General features: G+C 42.8%; 2 protein-coding genes across 2 annotated transcripts; one reads left to right on the forward strand and one right to left on the reverse strand.

Moving 5' to 3' along the window:
* Positions 1 to 1934: 1934 nt before the first annotated feature.
* Positions 1935 to 5753, forward strand: LOC109739047 (mitochondrial outer membrane protein porin 2-like). The gene is made up of 6 exons (XM_073511856.1): positions 1935 to 2322; positions 2475 to 2546; positions 4563 to 4639; positions 4737 to 4826; positions 4912 to 5120; positions 5224 to 5753. The coding sequence occupies exons 1-6, from the start codon at positions 2136 to 2138 to the stop codon at positions 5525 to 5527; spliced, it is 939 nt and encodes a 312-aa protein (XP_073367957.1). The 5' UTR covers positions 1935 to 2135; the 3' UTR covers positions 5528 to 5753.
* A 175-nt stretch (positions 5754 to 5928) lies between these two features.
* LOC109739046 (alpha-amylase 3, chloroplastic) lies at positions 5929 to 17375 on the reverse strand. Its single transcript, XM_020298124.4, has 13 exons — positions 16782 to 17375; positions 16538 to 16671; positions 15964 to 16018; positions 15669 to 15788; positions 13267 to 13366; positions 11986 to 12308; positions 10705 to 11336; positions 9950 to 10139; positions 9245 to 9351; positions 8038 to 8287; positions 7521 to 7643; positions 6518 to 6685; positions 5929 to 6413 (listed from the first exon to the last, which is right to left on the reverse strand). Exons 1-13 carry the CDS (start codon positions 17034 to 17036, stop codon positions 6255 to 6257), a joined length of 2616 nt encoding a protein of 871 aa, XP_020153713.1. The 5' UTR covers positions 17037 to 17375; the 3' UTR covers positions 5929 to 6254.
* Between the last annotated feature and the right edge of the window lie 2182 nt (positions 17376 to 19557).

Here is a 19557-nt window from a genome sequence, read left to right on the forward strand (position 1 = left end):
TGAGAATTACAATATGTACAATCAAACTCCTCAACATTATGGTCAATACGTGCCACTAGTGCATGTGTTGAACTACGGTAACTACCATGGAGATACCCTGGTAAGATTTTTTACTATTACGACATCCGTGCATCTTTTGCATACTTCTAAAACTAGTACATCATTGCTAACTATGAAGTTATTACTATGTTTTTCAATAGAGAATCCGAGAGGATTGTGTGCCTCATTTGATGTATCAGAATGGCAGCCTTCGTGTTTTGAACATATATCCAGGTCATCCTACGAATCTCAACTGTCCATACCGGATTTCTCAAAGAAGTGGAGACATGCTAATCAAAAAATGGAAAAAATGTATGGACAGTCGTAAGGAGGTTCTTGGAAGCAAAAGGAAGCGAAGCGCAAGAATTGGAGACAGGATGATCTTCATTCTCCATAATGGAGAGTCAGGGTCTATATTGTTTTTGCTATTTTACCTTAAAGAGGGTATTTAGGTCCTACCTAATACTGATGATCATGTGCTAAGAACAATTAAGTAGGGTTCGTTCGATGACTATGAGGATGATGATCGTATGACTTGTTATTAATAACGAGTAGAAGTTGTATGATGATGATTAGTAGGACTTGTTATTATATATGATGATGCATGATGCAAGCATGAAGAGTTATTATATATCAGCGGGTGAAATGAACATGGATTGGATTGAAGTGAAGGCAACATGCATGTGCTGCATGTCGAAAGTAGTACAATCCAAACTTGATCAAAGTTAGGATTAGTATTACTTTCGACATGCACCACATGTTGCCTTCACTTCAATCTAAGCCATGTTTAGGCATAGCAGTAGCGTTGGTAAACCAAGCACGGAGATATAAGAGAGGACACTTCTCTCTATTAGCTAGCTAATAACAACCTAAATTAACCCCCAAAACCCCTAAACCAGCCCCTTTCAAAAACAAAACCTCAGCTCCAGCCAGCTGCTGACGCGTGGATGCCTTTTGGTCCCGGTTGGTGTCACCAACCGAGACCAAAGGCCTGGGCTGGCCGCAGCGGCCACGTGGAGGCCCATCTGTCCCGGTTCGTGTAAGAACCGGGACTAAAGGCCAAGGACATTAGTAACGACCTTTTAGTCCCGGTTCCAAAACCGGGACAGAAGGCCCTTACGAACTGGGACAAATGGCCCTTTTTCTACTCCCTCCGTCCGGAAATACTCGTCGGAGGAATGGATGTATCTAGATGTATTTTAGTTCTAGATACATTCATTTTTATGCATTTCTTCGACAAGTATTTCCGGACGGAGGGAGTACTAGTGTTTGCTTGTTGGACAACCTGGTTTTATCGATGGATCCACTAATTAAAGTTGATGCTAAAGGATAGTTATTGACAATACAATACTCTAGAGAGGATGGACATGAATCATGATAATTCCGCTTCAGGAAATATGGACATGATAATTTTTTTTGTAAAAAGAGGGGATTGCGCAGTTGCGCTATCTAAAAGATGAACACATTGGGAGTAGTCTGGAAATTATTCATCATCAATACTTAAAAATGCTACTGTATATGTCTAAAGGGCTGACTAAGGCTTAGGATGCATTGTGCATTCCCCGAGAAACGTGGCATCACGTTTGATAGGTACTAGAAGTATGTTACTGCGGATGCAATATTACTATTTTTAAAAGATGGTTTGATGAGTAAGCTTCATCTTAAATGCAAAATGAGGTAAGCTTGATCTTAAATGCCAAATGTCCATACGGATCAACACAATCTTGGCGTGGGGCGTCTCCGACAGGGTTAATCTTAGAAAGCAGTACTCCAGCTTTTGGTCCACAGGGATCAGCTCAAAGTCCATGACTGGCTCATCAACCCTTTCTCCAAGCAAACATAGACCATCCCCTCCGATCCCCAGCTTCTTTCTCTTGAAGAGAAAGACACAACCAAACACCCCGCGGCAAGGGATCTACACCCTTCATCTCACAACAGGCCGCCATACGGCGCCCACCGCCCCCCTCTCCACGCCGCTATAAGTAGTGTCCTCCCTCCATCTGTACCACACCCACGCCACCACCACCTTTCCCGCCGGCCTCGCTTCCTTCCGCCTCCGCCGCTCTCAGGTCCTCGGGCCGACCCTTTCTCCTCCCATGGCGGACCCGGTCGACGCCACTTCCAAGCCGGCCCCGGTCGACGGCCCTTCCAAGCCGGCCCCGGTCGACGCTCCTTCCAAGCCGGCCCCGGTCGACGGCCCTTCCATGGCGGCCCAGTGTGGCGCTCCTCCCAAGCCGGCCACCGGTCCCGGTCTCTACTCCGAGATCGGCAAGAAGGCCAGAGGTCAGGACGAGCGCGCGCTTCCCTTTTTGGTTAACTTTCAGGGGTTTTATGGGATTTAATTTGGTGGTGATGATTCTCGATTTGAGCTTTCTAGGCGACTAGTCGCTTCCCCCTTTACTAATTTCTGGTTGCTGTCCTTGGTGGTTTTGCAGATCTTCTGTACAAGGATTTCACCACGGACCAGAAGCTTACCCTCACCACTTACGCCGCAAATGGAACTGTGAGTACTGAGTAGTAACGATCTCTGCTCGCTTTTCGTGGTTTCCTGTCATCCCGTGGAATGCTTGCCTCGCATGATTCGTTCCTGTATGTGTCAGTTTATAATTGTTTGAGTTGGATTCCAGATGGCTGCTGGGGTTTTCGTTTGAAGTGAGGTGTTGTTTAGCGTGCATTTTGGAGGATTCAGGTTTTGTTTTTGTTTTCTGCATTTTTAATTATGCAGATTTGGGGTTTTGGGGGATGGTTCGATTTGAGTTGAATTGAGTGCAAGATCTCAGACTGTCTTAGAGTAGTTGGTGGATGATGGTGCTAGTTCTGTGGGTCTTATTGTGGTGGATTAACGATACATGTGGTCATCTTTAGATGGAAATTACTGTGTTCATGTTATGTCATATAGAATGTAGATTACAGTTTGGATAGAACCTGCAATTATTTATGCCTGGCTTCTGATTTGATGTGAAGCTGTATGCAAGTATTTTTGGTGTGCGTGCATTGTTACACACATGTTTATGGTTTGATTTCTGATTTGATGTGAAGCTGTATGCAAGTATTTTTGGTGTGCGTGCATTGTGATACACATATTTATGGTTTTCATGGGTTCTACTAGCTTGATAAAAGTGGCATTTGGGGTTGGTTGTAATAATTAGTGGGTAGGATGATGCTTTAGCATTTTCACCAAGTTAATGAACAAACCTGATATTAACTAGGTGACATTCCCTGCATTCTGTGCGTTGTTCATCATTTCTTGGCCTCCTGGTTTAGTGTCTAAAAGTACGTGTTAATATTGAACTGTTTCGTACCTTTGGGCGTCCAACATTTTGGTTGTAGATCTGCTTGCACTCTGCCTACTTGACCTTATTTTGGGTTTCAGACAAACTTCGTGTTATGTTCTTTAACTGGAACTACGTTCATGTTACTAAACAGTGTAGGATTTCTAACGTGTATTTATGAAATTGGTCTTTGTTGGTTATGACTGAAGGCACGCACTGAATGAATAGGTGATTAAGATAGATAATCATGAGAGAGTTTGCAATTAGAATGTAACAGTAAATACTAATTATATTATTTATATTTGTTAATATGTTAGTTCACTTTGTCTACTACTCCCTTATAGATATACATGCTGACAAACAACTGATCCAGTCACAGTTTTTCAGTTTTTTTATAGTCCATTATTAACTGACACTGTCAAAATTCCAAAACCTGATAGTTCAGCTCTTGTTGACACTTGGCTTGCTAGAAATCCTTATTTTTGGCTTCAGAGATTGTGTTTTCACCCAGACAAACTTCATGTTATGTTCTTTAACTGGGTTTGTATTCTAATTGCAAAAATCCAAAACCTGATAGTTCAGCTCTTGTTGACACTTGCCTTGCTAGAAATCCTTATTTTTGGCGTCAAAGATTGTGTTTTCACCCAGACAACTAGATGTTTTGCTCTTGTTGACACTTGGCTTGCTAACCCTTATTACCAATGTAGGATTTCTAACGTGTATTTATGAACTTGATCTTTATTATTAATTGTAAATGAAGGCTTGCGGTGAGAATAGGTAGATGAACATAGATAGTCGTGAAGGAGTTAGCAATTAGAATGTAATAACAGTAATACTAGATTCTAGAATTTGTATTGGTTTTATTGTAGCGGGGCCATTGTCGATATTTTAAATCACCTTGTCTACTGTTTTATAGATATGTGTTTGCTCACTATGTGATGCAGACCGACAAACAACTGATCCAGTCACACTTTTTCAGTTCTTTTACAGTCCTTTGTTTACTGAAACTGTCAAAATCCTAAAACCTGCTAGTACAGCTCTTTGTTGATACTTGGTCTGCTCTAAAATTATGACCAGTTGTTAGTCTTTATCCATTTTCTGTCCATACTTGTATCATCTTTAATATTTTTGTAAAGTTCAGCTCCCGCTGTCTTGAGCTTTCAATTCTAGGTGTGAACTATAAATCAGATACTATATTCTGAAATTTATCCCTATAGGTAATCACTGGTACAAGCACAACGAAAAAATAAGCTATCCTTAGCGAGATCCAGACCCAGTTTAATTACAACAATGTCAAAGTTGATGTGAAAGCAAATTCAGACTCTCAAGTAAGTGGCCGTGTCCTTTTCTGGTCAAATCTTATTGTAAGTCTCAGATTCTGATGATGAACCAAGCTTAATCAATTGTTTCAATGTTTCCCTTTAGGTGTTAATCACAACCACATCCGAGACTCGGTGCATACCAGGCTTGAAGAGAATTGTGACCATTCCTTTGACAAACCACACTCCTGCTAAGGTACCATCATTTTCCAGATTGGTTAAGTATTTTATAGCTCAATAAAAATGTTGTCTTTTACACTCTTACCTTCTTCTTCTTGCAGGCTGAGTTGCAATACTTGCATGATTACGCTGGAATCAGTGTGGGTTTTGGCCTACACTCAAAACCTCTGATTAACGTTTCAGCTCTGGTTGGCAACAAAGCTCTTGCTCTTGGTGCTGATGTTGCCTATGATAGTGCAACTGGGGATTTCACCAAGTGCAATTTCGGAGCGAGTTTCACCAATGACGATCTTTATGCTGCTGCGATGCTGTAAGTTTTTGCTTCTAGAAGACTCTTGGCCACTTCACCTTTCCTGTAATCTTGCATGAACTGATGGGGGTGTGTATGAATGGTGGATGATTTCCCTTTTCAGAAACAACAAAGGGGACAGCCTATCTGCGTCTTACTACCAAATGGTGAGCAACAGCCAGGCCGCTGTTGGAGGAGAGGTGAGCCACAGCTTGTCGAGTAATGAGACCACCACCACCTTGGGGTTTCAGTATTCCCTGGACCCTCTGACCACCACGAAGGTGCGCTACGACAACCACGGCATGGTCAGTGCCCTCATCCAGCACGAGTTGAGGCCCAAGTCATTGCTGACCATCTCCAGCGAGTTCGATACCAAGGCCATCGAGAAGAGCTCCAAGATCGGGCTCTCGCTGCTCCTTAAGCCCTGATGATGATGATGCCGATCCCTTCTAGGTTTAGGATGGGGGTGGTAGACTGGTAGCTTTCCATATCACATATACCTGAGGAGGTCGTGTTTGGTCCGACTCATCTCGTTTCTGCAAACTTGTCCTCGCTTGGCGTCATCTTATTTTGAGAATTAGTACTACTTGCCCAATGTCCAGTAGCTTGTTTTAGACGTTCGAGAGCTAAATCAGTGATTCTCCAAGTATTGAACTGAATCTCGTAAATGCTTTTGGCCTTAATATGCCTCTATCTAGAAAATTCAAGCCCCTTTCCGTTATGCTATTATGCTTCCCCACAAAATTCTTGGATCCCTCTTGCTACTTAACATGCTGTGCAAGTGTACAACTTAATACTTGAATACACTAGAAAAACATGATATGCTTCATTTGTTCTTGTATAAATCCAACAAAGTGGACTTCAACCTTATTGTAAATGCACTGTCTTACATATATCAGACAGAGTGGGGTAACCACTGCAAATAAGCAGCAGGCAATTTGCCTTCAGTAGCAAATGTTTCTGCACATAGATACAAAAAATGTTGGAGTGCGTACATATTAAAGCGTTGCTGCAGGGAAAATGCTTCCACTGCCATCGCAATAGCCTTTTCTCGGCACCACTAGTGACCAAGTCAGCCACTCCATAATGATGCCATCTCTTCCTACCTGTATGCTATTAGTAGATTAATTATACTGAATAGCGGTGCGACAAAGTCTAGGACGCCGCTTCCCAGATTTTGTAATCATGTCCCTCTGCTGCAACAATCCAGTTTACGGGACCAGTTGGTTCAAAATGTCCCGCGCCAATCTTCATCAGTAAATTCTCATTAATCTCGGCGGCATATAAATTCTGTTCTGCCTTGAGTATCTTGATCTACATACCGACATATACATATGACCAGCAATTTTAGAAATTTGTTCATTGCATATATGGACATCATCAAGTGGAAGGGAGAAAAAAAGGTACACATTTTATACCTTGCTGCGGCACTGAATCTTTAGGCGGCATCTGATAGACATTAATTTGGCAATATCTTGTTGTAAGTGTGAGAAGATGTGATCATAGAAGACTGCAGGAGTGCCAGGATGTGTCAAGATATAGGCATAGCCTTGCATCTCCATACCATAGGGAAATCTCCAATGACCCTACAGTTATACCAAAACCCATGTTAGGAGTATCAAGATTGGTAACTCAGAGTTGAACCCCGGAGCACGTGCTTCCGGCTTAATATAAAACATTCTACATTGTCAAAATTATTGACAAAAATGTTGCAAACACTTGTTATCTTGTGCCCTGTGAAAAAAGAGCAAATTCAATGCATACAAAGTTGCTATTCTAGCAACTCATTCTTCCTTTTTGTGAAGAACAGTTACTAACATACTTTGTCATGAATTGCTGTAAAAAAAAACTTCATCATGAATTGCTGTAAAAAAATACTTTGTCATGAAAATTTGCAACATGCACATGACTGAATTTTATGAAACTTTAAAATATCCTCTTTTTTAAAAAAAACTGAAGGGTGCAAACGAGCTTGGGAGCACAAAATCTCACTCTTGGAGCAGATTCTTGCATTTGGGGGGGGGGGGGGGGGGGGTATCTTAGAATATAATTCATTTATACAAGAATTCTCAGGATTCCAAATTTCAACAGCGATGGAGTAAGACAGGTTATTTTTAGAAACCGTGTTTCGAAAAATAAATAAAAGGGAAATTGGGCAACATTAAGCAAATAAGAAAATGGCAGCTACACAGTGTTTCTTACTAAGATACATCAGATGGCAGGATACCCAGCATAGAATGGCAAAACCTTTTGACTATTTCCTACACAAATACAATTAAGCCAGGAAATGTCCACTTGTCCAAGGTTCTGTGCAAGACTAATATTAGGGAGATATGGCTAACATTGTGTCACATGCTAAACTTTCGGGGTCCATGCCCATGACACATTGATCCGTGCATATATAGAGATAATGTACTGTACCTGAGTAGAGCCGGTGTCATGATTTTCTATAAATGTGACTGCACGTGAAGGCCACCAACCTAATACTCCAGGGGGTTTTCCTTTTTCATCAGACAAGCGCCAATACTCAGATCTTTCCAGTGCCTGTGCAACGCAAGGAAGTTCCATATTACAGTCGTAGAAACAAAAGAAGAAAACCTAGGAGAAGAGTACACAAGGTCCACCGGTACAAAAACAAACAATGGGTGAAACTAAGCACTAAAATCATTCATGAGTTAAATAGCATCAGGAAACCACTTCAGAACAGATTTATCAACACTTGCTGGCATGGGAAAACTATGTAAAAGCAAGTTTAGTTAAACATAATAGCAAGAACTGATTGTAGAGAAAAATGCTCAATCATCAATAACATTACATGATCTTTCTGTAAAAAAAATAGTAAAAATATATAAGACATGATTCAACCAAGCAGGCAGGCAATGCTTCATGACGCATATGGCAACAAAAGTTGCTTGAACGAATTTCGCTGAAATCTTACCATATGAAGTATTCCCTTAGTAGTGACATCAAATGCACCAGCAGTTCCGTTTGTAGCATTTATCCAGTCAACAATTCTCTGCCTGTGAGCATCCTGGTTATAATCCATCTCACCATAAGTATAACTGAGAGAGTCCCAGTACTCTCCTACTGCAAAGTATGGTTCAGTTGCTTCCATGTAATCTTTGACATATCCACCCCAAAAGCCACGAGCAAAATCAAGTCTCCATCCATCATATCCAACTTCCTTTCTGCAATTCGAGGAGAATAACTATGAAAACATGTGGTGCTGGCACTGCCGCAAAATTCAGGTCCAATGGTCTATAATTCAATTTATATCCTAAAGTTAATGGAAAATATACCGACACATTAGGATTTGTCAGCTTCTCACATATTGGAGTAGTGGGAACATCAAATGTTCTATCTCCAAAGGAAGGAACAGATAGTATTCCCTAATAATGTGCCGCTCATTCAACAAACTATTTATGTATTAAAATTGGAGGGAGGAGTTATTCTGGAATGTGTTGTGTGGGCCATGTGTCAGGCCATCTTGAGTTTTCTCCTCTTTCTTTTCTCAAGGAAGCAGGCCATGTTAAGTTTGTTAGACATCCTATCAACCAACTATCCCAAAAGACTGATCTGATGGGAAGAGGAGATATAATATAATATACTATCAACCAACTATCCCAAAAGACTGATCTGATAGGAAGAGGAGATAAGTGATTGGGGAAAACACAGGGACTGAGAAAAAAGAAATCATGTCTGATATTATGTTAGATATTCCTATCAACCAACTATCCCAAAAGACCGATCTGATATGAAGAGGAGATATAATATACATAACAAAGTTGTGGTGGTATGGCGCGTTTTTTATAGGAACATTGTATGAGAGGAAGGGCATCGAATGAACGGAGCTCTGAATTCCATATCCATTTATCTGCCTCTCTTATCTTCTTCTCAGATCATATCCCTGATCCCCAACTCTCTGGTGAATTCACACATTATCCAGACCAATTCACTGAGAGATTTGATCGTCAGAGTTGAGAATACAAGTCATATAACACACAGCTGCAAATTAGATACATAAATGATGCATTTACATGTAGTCTATTAATGGATGCTGCACATTTGAACAGCTCATGCATAAACAGACAGTTAAGAATAAGAAAACGTAGGAACTTTCGCCAAGAAATGAAAGGGTGGCAGACCTCATCCAGCGAAGCCATTCTTTAATATCAGTTCTCACAAAATCTTGTGAGTGATCGATGTTTGGTGCAGCATGGAAGTTATCTCCACTGCTTTTGTTTCCTCTTCCCTACAAGCACAAGAATTTCACCGTGAACGTACAAAGGTTTACCAGATATCATATGCTGCACAAGCAAAATAAAATGGTAAAAACATGTAGAACAATCTTTTTGAACGGAATGTAGAACAACCTTGTAATTTCTAAGTTTACTTCTGGAGGTGGATATTTATTTCCTTCTATTTCACAACACAGGTCAAGTTCCATTAAGTTATTTACACAACTTAAGTATGAATGCAAATTAGTGCATTTTACTTTCAATACTGAAAAGGTAAAACAATAAAAGTCAAAAAGGCAAAGAGTTAGTCAGAATTTGCAGGTCACTCAGCCAGACTACCTTTAAGCATCATTTTGTTGGTTGACTTAAGTTTATCTCGTAACTTCAGTAAGCCCACACTCGAGGGTAAATATTTGAAATTTCATTACTATATCCATGCGGAGGAATGATGCTACCCATTTTATGTTTGTGTCTTCAACACAAATTATAGCAGCACAGTGGAAGAACCAAATAACCACAATCGGTGATGATATTAGTGAATCAAAATGAACTTTGAAGAACGACATACTCGAAGTCGATTAATCAGGTTTAGTTAGCACGGAAAAGCCTCACCTGGAAATGTGGATCATCAGCAACGACCGCTCGGTCATCCCAGTTCATACGCCCACCAAAAATATTCCAGATCCCGTTTTGATTCTGAAACTGAGCACATCTGTGATTTAGAACAGCATCGCCAAGAACCTTCACACCATTTTCATGAAAAATATCCACAAGCTGCTTCAACTCTGCCATGGTTCCATATCTGAAACATTGATGATATCATGGTAATGCTTAGCACAGCTCGCATGATGAGGTTGGGAGAAATTTGGAAGGAGAACAAGCTCAGTACAAGATTAGCAATGCTTTTCTCATTTATTACCCAACTACTACCCAAGTGCTCGCAAGGTCATGTTTCTACAGTCTACACTGATAGTAGCAAGATATCCAGAACAACAAATATACACTAGAGAGACACAACATCTACTACATAGCCTCATCAGTCACCTAATACAGAACACGCATCACCTGCCTTGTTCATTCATTAGGAGGAAAACTTCTGGTCAGTTCATCATTTACTCAACAACCACCAAATAGTTTTCCACAGTTTGCACATTGGCATGCATTACACTAGCAGGACAACAGCTAGCATCAACACATGGAACTAGTTTGCACATTATACACTGACATCGAGTTCAAGGGACCAGCAAAGGAGATACTATGGCAGAAAACAGAAACTAACAAAATAAAGTAAGATAACATTACGAAATGTATCCAATTCTCAAAGAACCATTTTAAGGAATATAATGGCTTTTCACAAGTAAATATACCTGGAATTTAGGTTGTATAAATCCCTTGGCATGTATCCTTCAGGTGATACAGAATCAGTAGGTGGTGGTGACCAAACAATGGTGAAACCCAGGGATGACAACTCCTTGGCCTTTGTACCAAGTTCAACATACCACTTTCCTGACTTATGTGACTCCCAGTTAAATCCTTGGCACACTATTTCGAATCCAGATCCAGTGCCAGAACAAGCTGGCTTCACACTTTCTGGGTCATCGATGTAAACAGGGTCTTCTATGGCATCAATAGTGGGGCTCCTAAAAATGCTATATGCTTCAGCTGCTAACCTCTCAATTTCTTGTAGAATATCTTCTTGCAGAACTTTGTTCTTTGCTCGTTGACCTCTTCTAGACGACAGGCCAACCACCAGATTTCTTATATCGCTGATTAGGCCATCAGTTTGCGCAGACTTATCATCAAGTTTATGTTCACCAGCCCTATGAGGCTCTTGAGTGCTGCCAAATTGCTCCACCCTCGTAAGAGGAATATAGAAATCAAATCCATTCTCCAGATTTCTCAACCAAGTATGCTCATTAAGTTTGAGCACGAAAACAAGACCCGAGTAGTCTGCATCCAGTAGGAATGATACAGCGCTGCCTGTACCATCAGTTTTTTGCTGCAGCACCAGGTAAGATGTGTGAATAGGAATAGCTAACAAATTTTCAGGCAGCTTAAGTTACTGGATCTCAAGAATAATACATGTAAATGCTCTATGAATGGAAGGAAACAAGAAAGAAAGAAAAATGGCAGCACCCCAGAAACACCTATTGTCAACTCAAAAGAGTAAAACTTGCTTGTGTGTGCATTCTGCTTTGAAGATATAAGAGAGAACCACTCCTAAACAGACTAGGGAGCTTGTCCTCACTTGACCAACCAAAGCAGGAATCACCCAGAAAGGAAGCACATTTTTAGCTCCATGGGGGCATGGAGCCATGGCACCAATCTCCTTTGTCATTAGACGCACAGGAGTCCACATTGGATGTGTTATGTAGGTTCTCAAAGTCAAGTACAGTTAATATATAGTGTAGTGGTATATATGTTTTGAATTGCTGAAACGCACAATCCCCAAGGTCTTCAGAGATTTGCCAAATATCAGACTAGTTTTTATACTTCACTGTTTTTCTACAGAAGGTTCAATGAAATTCCAAATTATCCAATTTGTTTGAAGAAAAAATTAAGTTTTAACCAGACCTTTAGTGGAGTTACAGCGGGCTCCAAGTTTGTTCATCTCTCTTTCTACAAAGGGCTCAAAGTTATCTCCTTACCTCTAGCAAGGTCTGAAGAGCTTTCTGTCGGAAGATCTTCGTGTTTGGTGGATGCGGTTCTGGTGGGATCTCCCAAGTCATGGTATTGCCTTTGCAAACTCCCCAATGAATGATAACATCTCCAGTAATGTCAGTATAGAATTCCACGAGACTTTTATCTGTTTCACTGTTCTCCGTCACAGCAACAGATACAAAATGCTCAAAATACTCTGATTTTAAGATGGGATATTCCTCATAGAACTCTGAAATGCATTTTGTGCTTGGACCTTTTTCCCCAGGAACTGCTTCTTTTAGCTGAGCATTAGATCCTTCAGGTTTCACTCCTAAGACACAAGAAAATCCAATATGTTAGATAGCATTCCTTGAACGCCCCAAAAAATCAGATTCTTCAGCTTGTGAAAGCCAATACCATGTAATTTTTTGGTCAGAACATACCATGTAATTCTCTGAGAATGCTACTGACTACTGCAGTTCAGTAATTGACTTGAGGACAAAACAGGTTGTCATCCAAAGAACAATAATAGCAGGAAAAAGGGTGCAAAGTTATCAAGGAGAACCACATTATACAAGTCAGCATTTTTTTATAGCAGTTGCTTGCAACTATGATTGCTTTAAAACAGGATTTCCTTGGTTTATGCAAGTGAAATTCATTGCTTGTATGCTAATGTTATTACACTCAGATAATAATCAGATGGCGTGACATGGAGAGTCCATTTTACGCGTGTGTGCTGAAACATACTTCCAGAAATGTTGTTTTTGCCATGAACTTAGGTAAAAATGGAGCAAATTGTCGATGCAGCAGTATTTACTCTGCTAAGGGTGTTGTGGCTTTTTCTTATTGGTCTAGGGTTTGGGAGTGTCCTTGAATCCTTGTAATATAATTTGCCCCTTTGGGCAGTGCAATACAACAAGTCTAGTCATAACATGGCACTATGGTAGTATAGCACGAATGTTCAGGCTACAGGTCCTGTATTTGCCACTGCCGTCGCCTCTCTTCAGGCACTACTGCCCATCGTCTTCCATTGCGCTACCCCCAGGAGGAGCGAATTCCGCTCCTGGGGCTAAGCAAACTCATCCACAACCCTGTAATTCATTGTAGCGGGCAAGGATAACCAGTGGTTGCATCTAAAATTTCCTTTTACATTGCTCAGGGTTCTAATGCTAAATAGTTGTGTATTGTTAAGTACTTCCGTAGAAGAAAAATATTTATATCTAACCTAAACCCACTCGAATAGGACAGAGTACTTGAAGCTCTAAAATAACCTGGGTAGACATCAATACCTTGTTTTGCTCCTAACGGATCTCCATCCTTGAGGGACCCACTTAAGGGTATTCTGAAATCCCCACCCTTATGTTGAAACCATGCACCTGTTCCCTCTTCCTAACAAAGCAACAATCAATTGAGACATTAAAACTGGAAGCTGAATAAGCCCTTCAAACCTAAAAGAGCCAGAGCAATGCACATAATTTTACTAATTATTTTTTAAAAGGGGAATATATTAATATTGCGAAGATATCAATTACACCCAGCCTCTGCACGTACAAGATGTCGCAAAGACATCGAGGATGCACACAGCCCAAGGAAAAAATTAAAAAGAAAGGAAAAAAAACAAAGGTCCCGCCACAAAGATCGACTCCTCTCAGCAGCCGCACACAAACCACCACCAAATACAACACCCGGAAAACATGAAAGGTCTCCAGAAGCAACGCCTCCACAAGTGCCGTTGTTGCCCGATCCAAGATCTTAGGTTTTCACCCTGGAGAAGTCCGAGCTCTCAAGACAATTCCTTCAGCAAGGCAATTGCTAGGCACAACCAATGAAGGCCAGACCTTAGGTTTTCGCCCTGAAAGTCCCGGCTCGGCATCCGAGGAGCACCACCAAAAATGAATTCTCCAGTGTTGCCACCCCCACTCATCACTGCTGCTCCTGAGATTTATCTAACACCTGGCTGACTCCATCGACTCCAAGGCTCCGTCCGTCTAACTGATCCTCCGATCTCGGCCACCATGACCTTCTCCACCGCTGTCTCCACCATGGAAATCGAGAAGCCGACATGTCCCAAGGTGTCATCAACCAACAGAGCTTCGCGCCACGCCCTTAGAACCTCGTAGGCTGATATGGACGTGCACGACCGGAATCTAACCGATCCAGATATCCTGAGCAAGATCTCCGGCGGCTGTTCCGGAACATGCCGATGGCCAGATCGAGGAAGACCGGTCATGCAGGCCGTTGCCGTGATGCGAGAAGAGCACAAGGACCGCCTCCTTATGCGAGCAAAACCAGTAGGCCCCCACGCCGACAGTCAGAGCAGCAGAGGAGAAAACGGCCGCAGCGCCTCTACGCGCGCAACACTCCATCCAGAGCAGGCCCAGAGGCCCAGATCGGATCCGCTGCCTGCGCCGCTGGAGGCATCTCTGCAGGAGTAGCGCGCCGCTCGCCTCCACCTCTCCACTCCGTCTCCAGGCCCCGGCCCCCAAAACCGCGCTGCCTTGCACCGCCGCCACCGGCCCACCACCGCCCGTGGAGCAATGCTGCGATGCACTCCCCTGCCCTCCGTCATTTGACGAGAAGGGCGCCGCCACCGCTGCTGGCATCGGCAGCGGCACCGGCCAGGATCAGAGGGCGGGGGGACGGGACCAGCGGGATTGAGATGAGGTGCCTCCGGAGTCGCTCGGGCGGAAGCGACCCGGGAGGAATTTTCTTCGCCCAAGTTCTCTGCCGATGGGTCATACTCCCTCCATTCCAAAATATAGTGTGCCCGCGCTTCCCGAGGTCCAACTTTGACCATAAATTTAACCAAGGAGACCGACTGCGGCGGGAGAAAAAATTATATAATTGAAAACTTCTTTTGAATACGAATTCACTGGTATAATTTTTGCTCCCGCCGCAGTCGGTCTCCTTGGTTAAATTTATGGTCAAAGTTGAAGCACGGGAATAGAGGAAGCACTACATTTTGGAATGGAGGGAGTATTAAAATATGAAGGGCAGGCCTGGCGCAGTGGTGAAGTACTCCCCAGTTGTGCCAAGAGGTCCTGGGTTCGACGCAGCCTCTCTACATTGCGCTGTGTGGGTAAGGCCTACCTCGTATAATCCTTCCCCAGACCCCACCTAGTGTGGGAGCTTCTAGCTCTGGGTCTGTCCTATGGATCTATTAAAATATCAGCTCGGATGAGGCATGTGTTTCATATTGCCTTTAGTATGCAGATATGCATGTTTGTGGTGTACAATATCTTTTGGTTAGACAACTAGAGAATGCAGACGCAACTTTCCATAGCAGCATTCAGTGGTAGTATAAATGGAATGGAATTGAGTGGGCAAGTCCGATATTTATGGTGAGAGTTTTAATATAATATACTCCCTCCGTTCCTTGATATAAGGTGTATAGATTTTTGAGAAAAAATCCAAAATATAAGGTGCATTGTGTTGCACCACTCGTTTGGATATTTTTTTTAGGGATTTGATTACATTTCCCTATATTAGGCAAGCTCCTCTATTTTCTAATGTCAATTAGTCCGGTGTAATCTCGCCCAAAACTTGTGAAATTTTCCCTCCATATGCGTTCTTTAATTTCCGTGCCAAAAACTATACACCCTATATTTAGGAACGGAGGGAGTAGTAAGTTAAGAAACACGCAACGCCTGGGAAATAGATTGAAAGCAATGCACTCGTGTAAAGTTCGAACCTTGAGAACAAAATTGATAGCGGCAACTGGAGTGTCCTTATCAAATTTGATTTGCACTTCATGAAGTATATGTCCTTCTGAATTGGGTGAAGTCTCCAATGGTGTTTCAATCGCAGAGTCCTGAAAGTTTCAAATATTGTTCAGCAATTTGAATCCTAAATAGTTACTACTAGAATTATATCTAAATGATAAATAAGGAAGCGGTTCCTAGAAGTTAGTGTCGCACAGACACCCGTGTTTCAATAGCTGAAAACTGTCTTAAGTGCTTGAACAGTTTTCACAAGTTTAGAACAACCTTGATTGGAACCGAACCGGGAGGTCTAATTTCCGAAGGAGGTTGATCCCATTCACTGCAAATATATAGATAAGGAGGATAAGATGAATTCAGTTCTTTTAGGGGGCAGAACATCGACAACAAACCTACCTTGAAAAATTATTATTTGTTCAAGCAACAAAGACAGAAGTGCGTATCAAGACAATGACATGGGAGACAAGGAGACATAACACACATTGACATGCAATCAAATAAAAGAGAAAATGTGAACATCTCCACCCAGTTGTGCAAACATGTGATTATTAGTTAGAATGTGCATTAATGATATTCCAGAAGAAAAGAGGCTGGATAGTTCCAATACCAGTATTATACAACAAAATGTAGTATCGAGTTTTGTGCTGAATTTCCTCTGCTTAGTTAGGAGCAACCGCATTGCCCACCTGATTTATTTACTACGTACTACTCTGGAATGAACATGTTCATAGTTTCCCAAGGCATTCACTAAGAGACGAAGTCGAACCCGGTGCAGTGAAGCGGGCTGCATTGGTATCGCGAGCGAAACCTACCTCGCTGACAGGTGACAAGGCGTGCATACCTGCCGGTCTCACCGTGGTAGGAGACACCCCAGTGCAGCAGCCACTTCCCCTCTACGTCGCACCCGATGACGATCTTGCACTTGCCGTCCGCATCCGGCTCCGCCTCCACTCTCACCCACGCCTTCCCTTCCACCTGGACACACCACACCACAGAATCAAATATGTACCAGCCAGAATAAAATGAAGAAGAAAAAAGAGAGGCACAATCCACAGTTTCACGCGACGGGGCATAGAAGAGGTTACAGTTTGGCATCGGCGGAGGGGGAACTTCTCGGAGAAGACCACCGCGGCCTCTCCGGAATCAGCGACGGGCACCTCCGCCGCGCCGGCGTGGGCGACGACGACGCCGCCCCGGGCGAGCCTGACTCTCCTGGGAGCGGCACGGGATCGGGCCGCCCGCGGGCGCGCGGCCACCAGGAAGGCCTCCCCGGGCGGGCCGGACCTCGCCGGCGGGATCGCCCGCGGGATCGCCGGAATGCTCCAGCTAACCGCCGACATGTCACGGTCTCTCGCTCTCTGTCCAACGCTCTCGTCTGCGTGTGCGCGTGCGTGTGTGTCTGTGAACGGGAAGGGAAGGGAAGGGAAAAGGACGGGAACGGAAAACGGGGTGGGACGGGAAAAATAAAGGGTGGGCTTAAAAAGGAATGGCCCGTCGTCGTCGGGAGATGGTTTCCCGGGCCCGCGCGTCAATGGGGGGAGGGCCTCGCCACGACCGGTGGAAAATCGCTGCCGCGTCGAGGCGGATTGGGAAGGGGGGAAAGTGGTCGCTCCTCCTCCCGAAGCTCGATTTGCTAATTTTGGGATCCCAAAGCGGACGGACGGCTCTCTCGCCGACTAGCCGTGCGCAGCGGTGTGCCGTGGTGTGGTATTAATAAGCGTTTGATTACGTGTTCTAAAAAACAAGCGACTGATTACGTGTCCGGCCTTAACTAACGGATGAGTGGGGAAGACAAAAGGAAATGGCGCGCGGAAGCGTGGAGTCAGAGCATGGGGCCACATGTCCTTGGCTCGCCCCTCCGCATGGGTTTTCTCGGCAACGATGCGGTTTGTCCGGTCTAGGGAAAAAAAATCTTCAGACTGGTGAGCGCTCGAGATCGATTTATTTTTCTAGATCAACTCGAGATTGACTCAAAAAAATGAGATAAATACTTATGTAGCCAAAACGAGCCGATGTTGAGTCAACACTAGGTCACTCAATTTTAGCTCGAAAGCTCGGCATAATATCATAATGTTAAATGATAATGCCATACATTAAATGGAAATATGATGATTTATTAATATATATATATATGATGTCTACGTTTTTTTCATTTTATTTACTAGCAAATATGCAAGCTTAATTAAGTGCAAAGAAAATTTAGGCCTTATTATGGTACTTGACCAACGGTGTGTTAAACAATAATACTACACGCAGTGACAACTAACAGGCTTTTATGGATAGTTAAAGTAATTAATCTCCATCCCCTGAATTTCGGGTAGGGTGGTGGGGCTGCCTCTCCCTAATCCCAACCAAAGATGAGACATGTGCCCCTTTATTGAGTCTGTAAAAATTTGTGTGTGTATGTCTAGCATCTCTCTGTATTATATATCTCGTTGTTTTTGGCAAAAGTTCCCAAGCATATGTACCTTTGTTTATTGTCTTTTGTCCATTAAGACCGCCATTTGTTGCTACTTCGTCCAAGAGACCAAGATGAGCACTCCTGAGCACGACAAGATGGCTATACCTTCTACTGAAGTAAGCCTTTTTCACTTTTATGTCATCTTGTTGGTACTATAGTTTATAAATAGATGAATGATCTTTGAATACGTCTGCTGTTATTTTTCTACATATGAGTTATAGTTAGATTGTTCACGTGTAAAATACCCTTGGATAGGGTGCAAGTAGAGTTGTATCTGCGAAATTCTTTGCTGCCCCCTACAAAAGAAATTGTTTAGCAATTAGCATAGATCGATGTTAGTCTTTCAACACAATCTTTTGAAGCCATAATATCATACCAGTGGCTAGGGTGCCACCTTGTGGCGCCTCTTGAGACAGGATTGTGCGTGTTGATCAAGTTGGTGTATTAGTTAACGTCTTTGTATGACATGATTCTTACTTCAGCGAGAAGACAGATAGTCCAAGAGAGCGATAGTTGTATGTTGATGTTAAAAATACAAAACATGGCAATAGAACAGCAGCAACAAGAGTGTGCATTGATAAAGTAGAGCAAGCATAGCAGTTTCATGCGTGTGTATTTTTTGGTGATTCTACGGAGTATAAAATGTCAAGCTTAAAGAATCGGAAAGCACATATATCCTTCAACATAAATTTCTTGTATTCTTGCAAGTTTGGGATATGATCGACCTGTTGATCTCATATTTCTAAAGTAAGGTTTGTTAGGAAATATGCAACTTGTATTCCCGTGAGGCCATAGGCCAGTATATATACATGTATAGGTGCAGGAAATATGCAGAAAACCCCTTATACAATGGAGTAAAGACAAAAGGCTACATGACTATATATACTACTCTAACACCCCCCTCAAACTCAAGGTGGATGAACAACACTGAGTTTGGAGAGATAGAAGCCATGTTGTGCTCGAGTCTGGGCCTTCGTAAAGAAATCCTCCAACTGTAACTCGGAAGGCACATACTGAAGAGCAATAGCCTGATCCTGCACACCAGCACGCACATAAAAAGCATCAACATCAATATGCTTGGCGACCTCATGCTTCATAGGGTCGCGCGCAATGCTAATAGCACATGTACTGTCAGACAATAGCAGAGTAGGTGTAGTGACAGAAACACCAAAATCCTGAAGTAACCACCGTAACCAAGTCACCTCTGCCGTCAAAAGAGCCATAGCTCGCAACTCAGCCTCTGCACTCGAACGGGAAACTGCGGTCTGTTTCTTCATCTTCCAGGCAATGAGAGAACCACCAAGGAAAACACAGTAAGCAAAAAGTGAACGGCGATCCGAGGGATCACTAGCCCACGTAGCATCCGAATAGTCCTGAAGCTGTAATGAACTGGAGCGAGG

Source organism: Aegilops tauschii, chromosome 3 (genome assembly GCF_002575655.3).
Source record: "Aegilops tauschii subsp. strangulata cultivar AL8/78 chromosome 3, Aet v6.0, whole genome shotgun sequence".
NCBI lineage: Eukaryota > Viridiplantae > Streptophyta > Magnoliopsida > Poales > Poaceae > Aegilops > Aegilops tauschii.

Coding starts and splice junctions, on each gene's coding strand:
- LOC109739047 (XM_073511856.1), top strand. CDS start 2,136: ATGGCGGACCCGGTCGACGCCACTTCCAAGCCGGCCCCGGTCGACGGC. Junction 2,547..4,562: donor CGCCGCAAATGGAACTGTGA/GTACTGAGTAGT, acceptor CGAAAAAATAAG/CTATCCTTAGCGAGATCCAG. Junction 5,121..5,223: donor CTTTATGCTGCTGCGATGCT/GTAAGTTTTTGC, acceptor TTCCCTTTTCAG/AAACAACAAAGGGGACAGCC.
- LOC109739046 (XM_020298124.4), bottom strand. CDS start 17,036: ATGTCGGCGGTTAGCTGGAGCATTCCGGCGATCCCGCGGGCGATCCCG. Junction 13,367..15,668: donor CTATCAATTTTGTTCTCAAG/GTTCGAACTTTA, acceptor TTGCTTTGTTAG/GAAGAGGGAACAGGTGCATG. Junction 12,309..13,266: donor TCCGTTAGGAGCAAAACAAG/GTATTGATGTCT, acceptor CTTGTGTCTTAG/GAGTGAAACCTGAAGGATCT.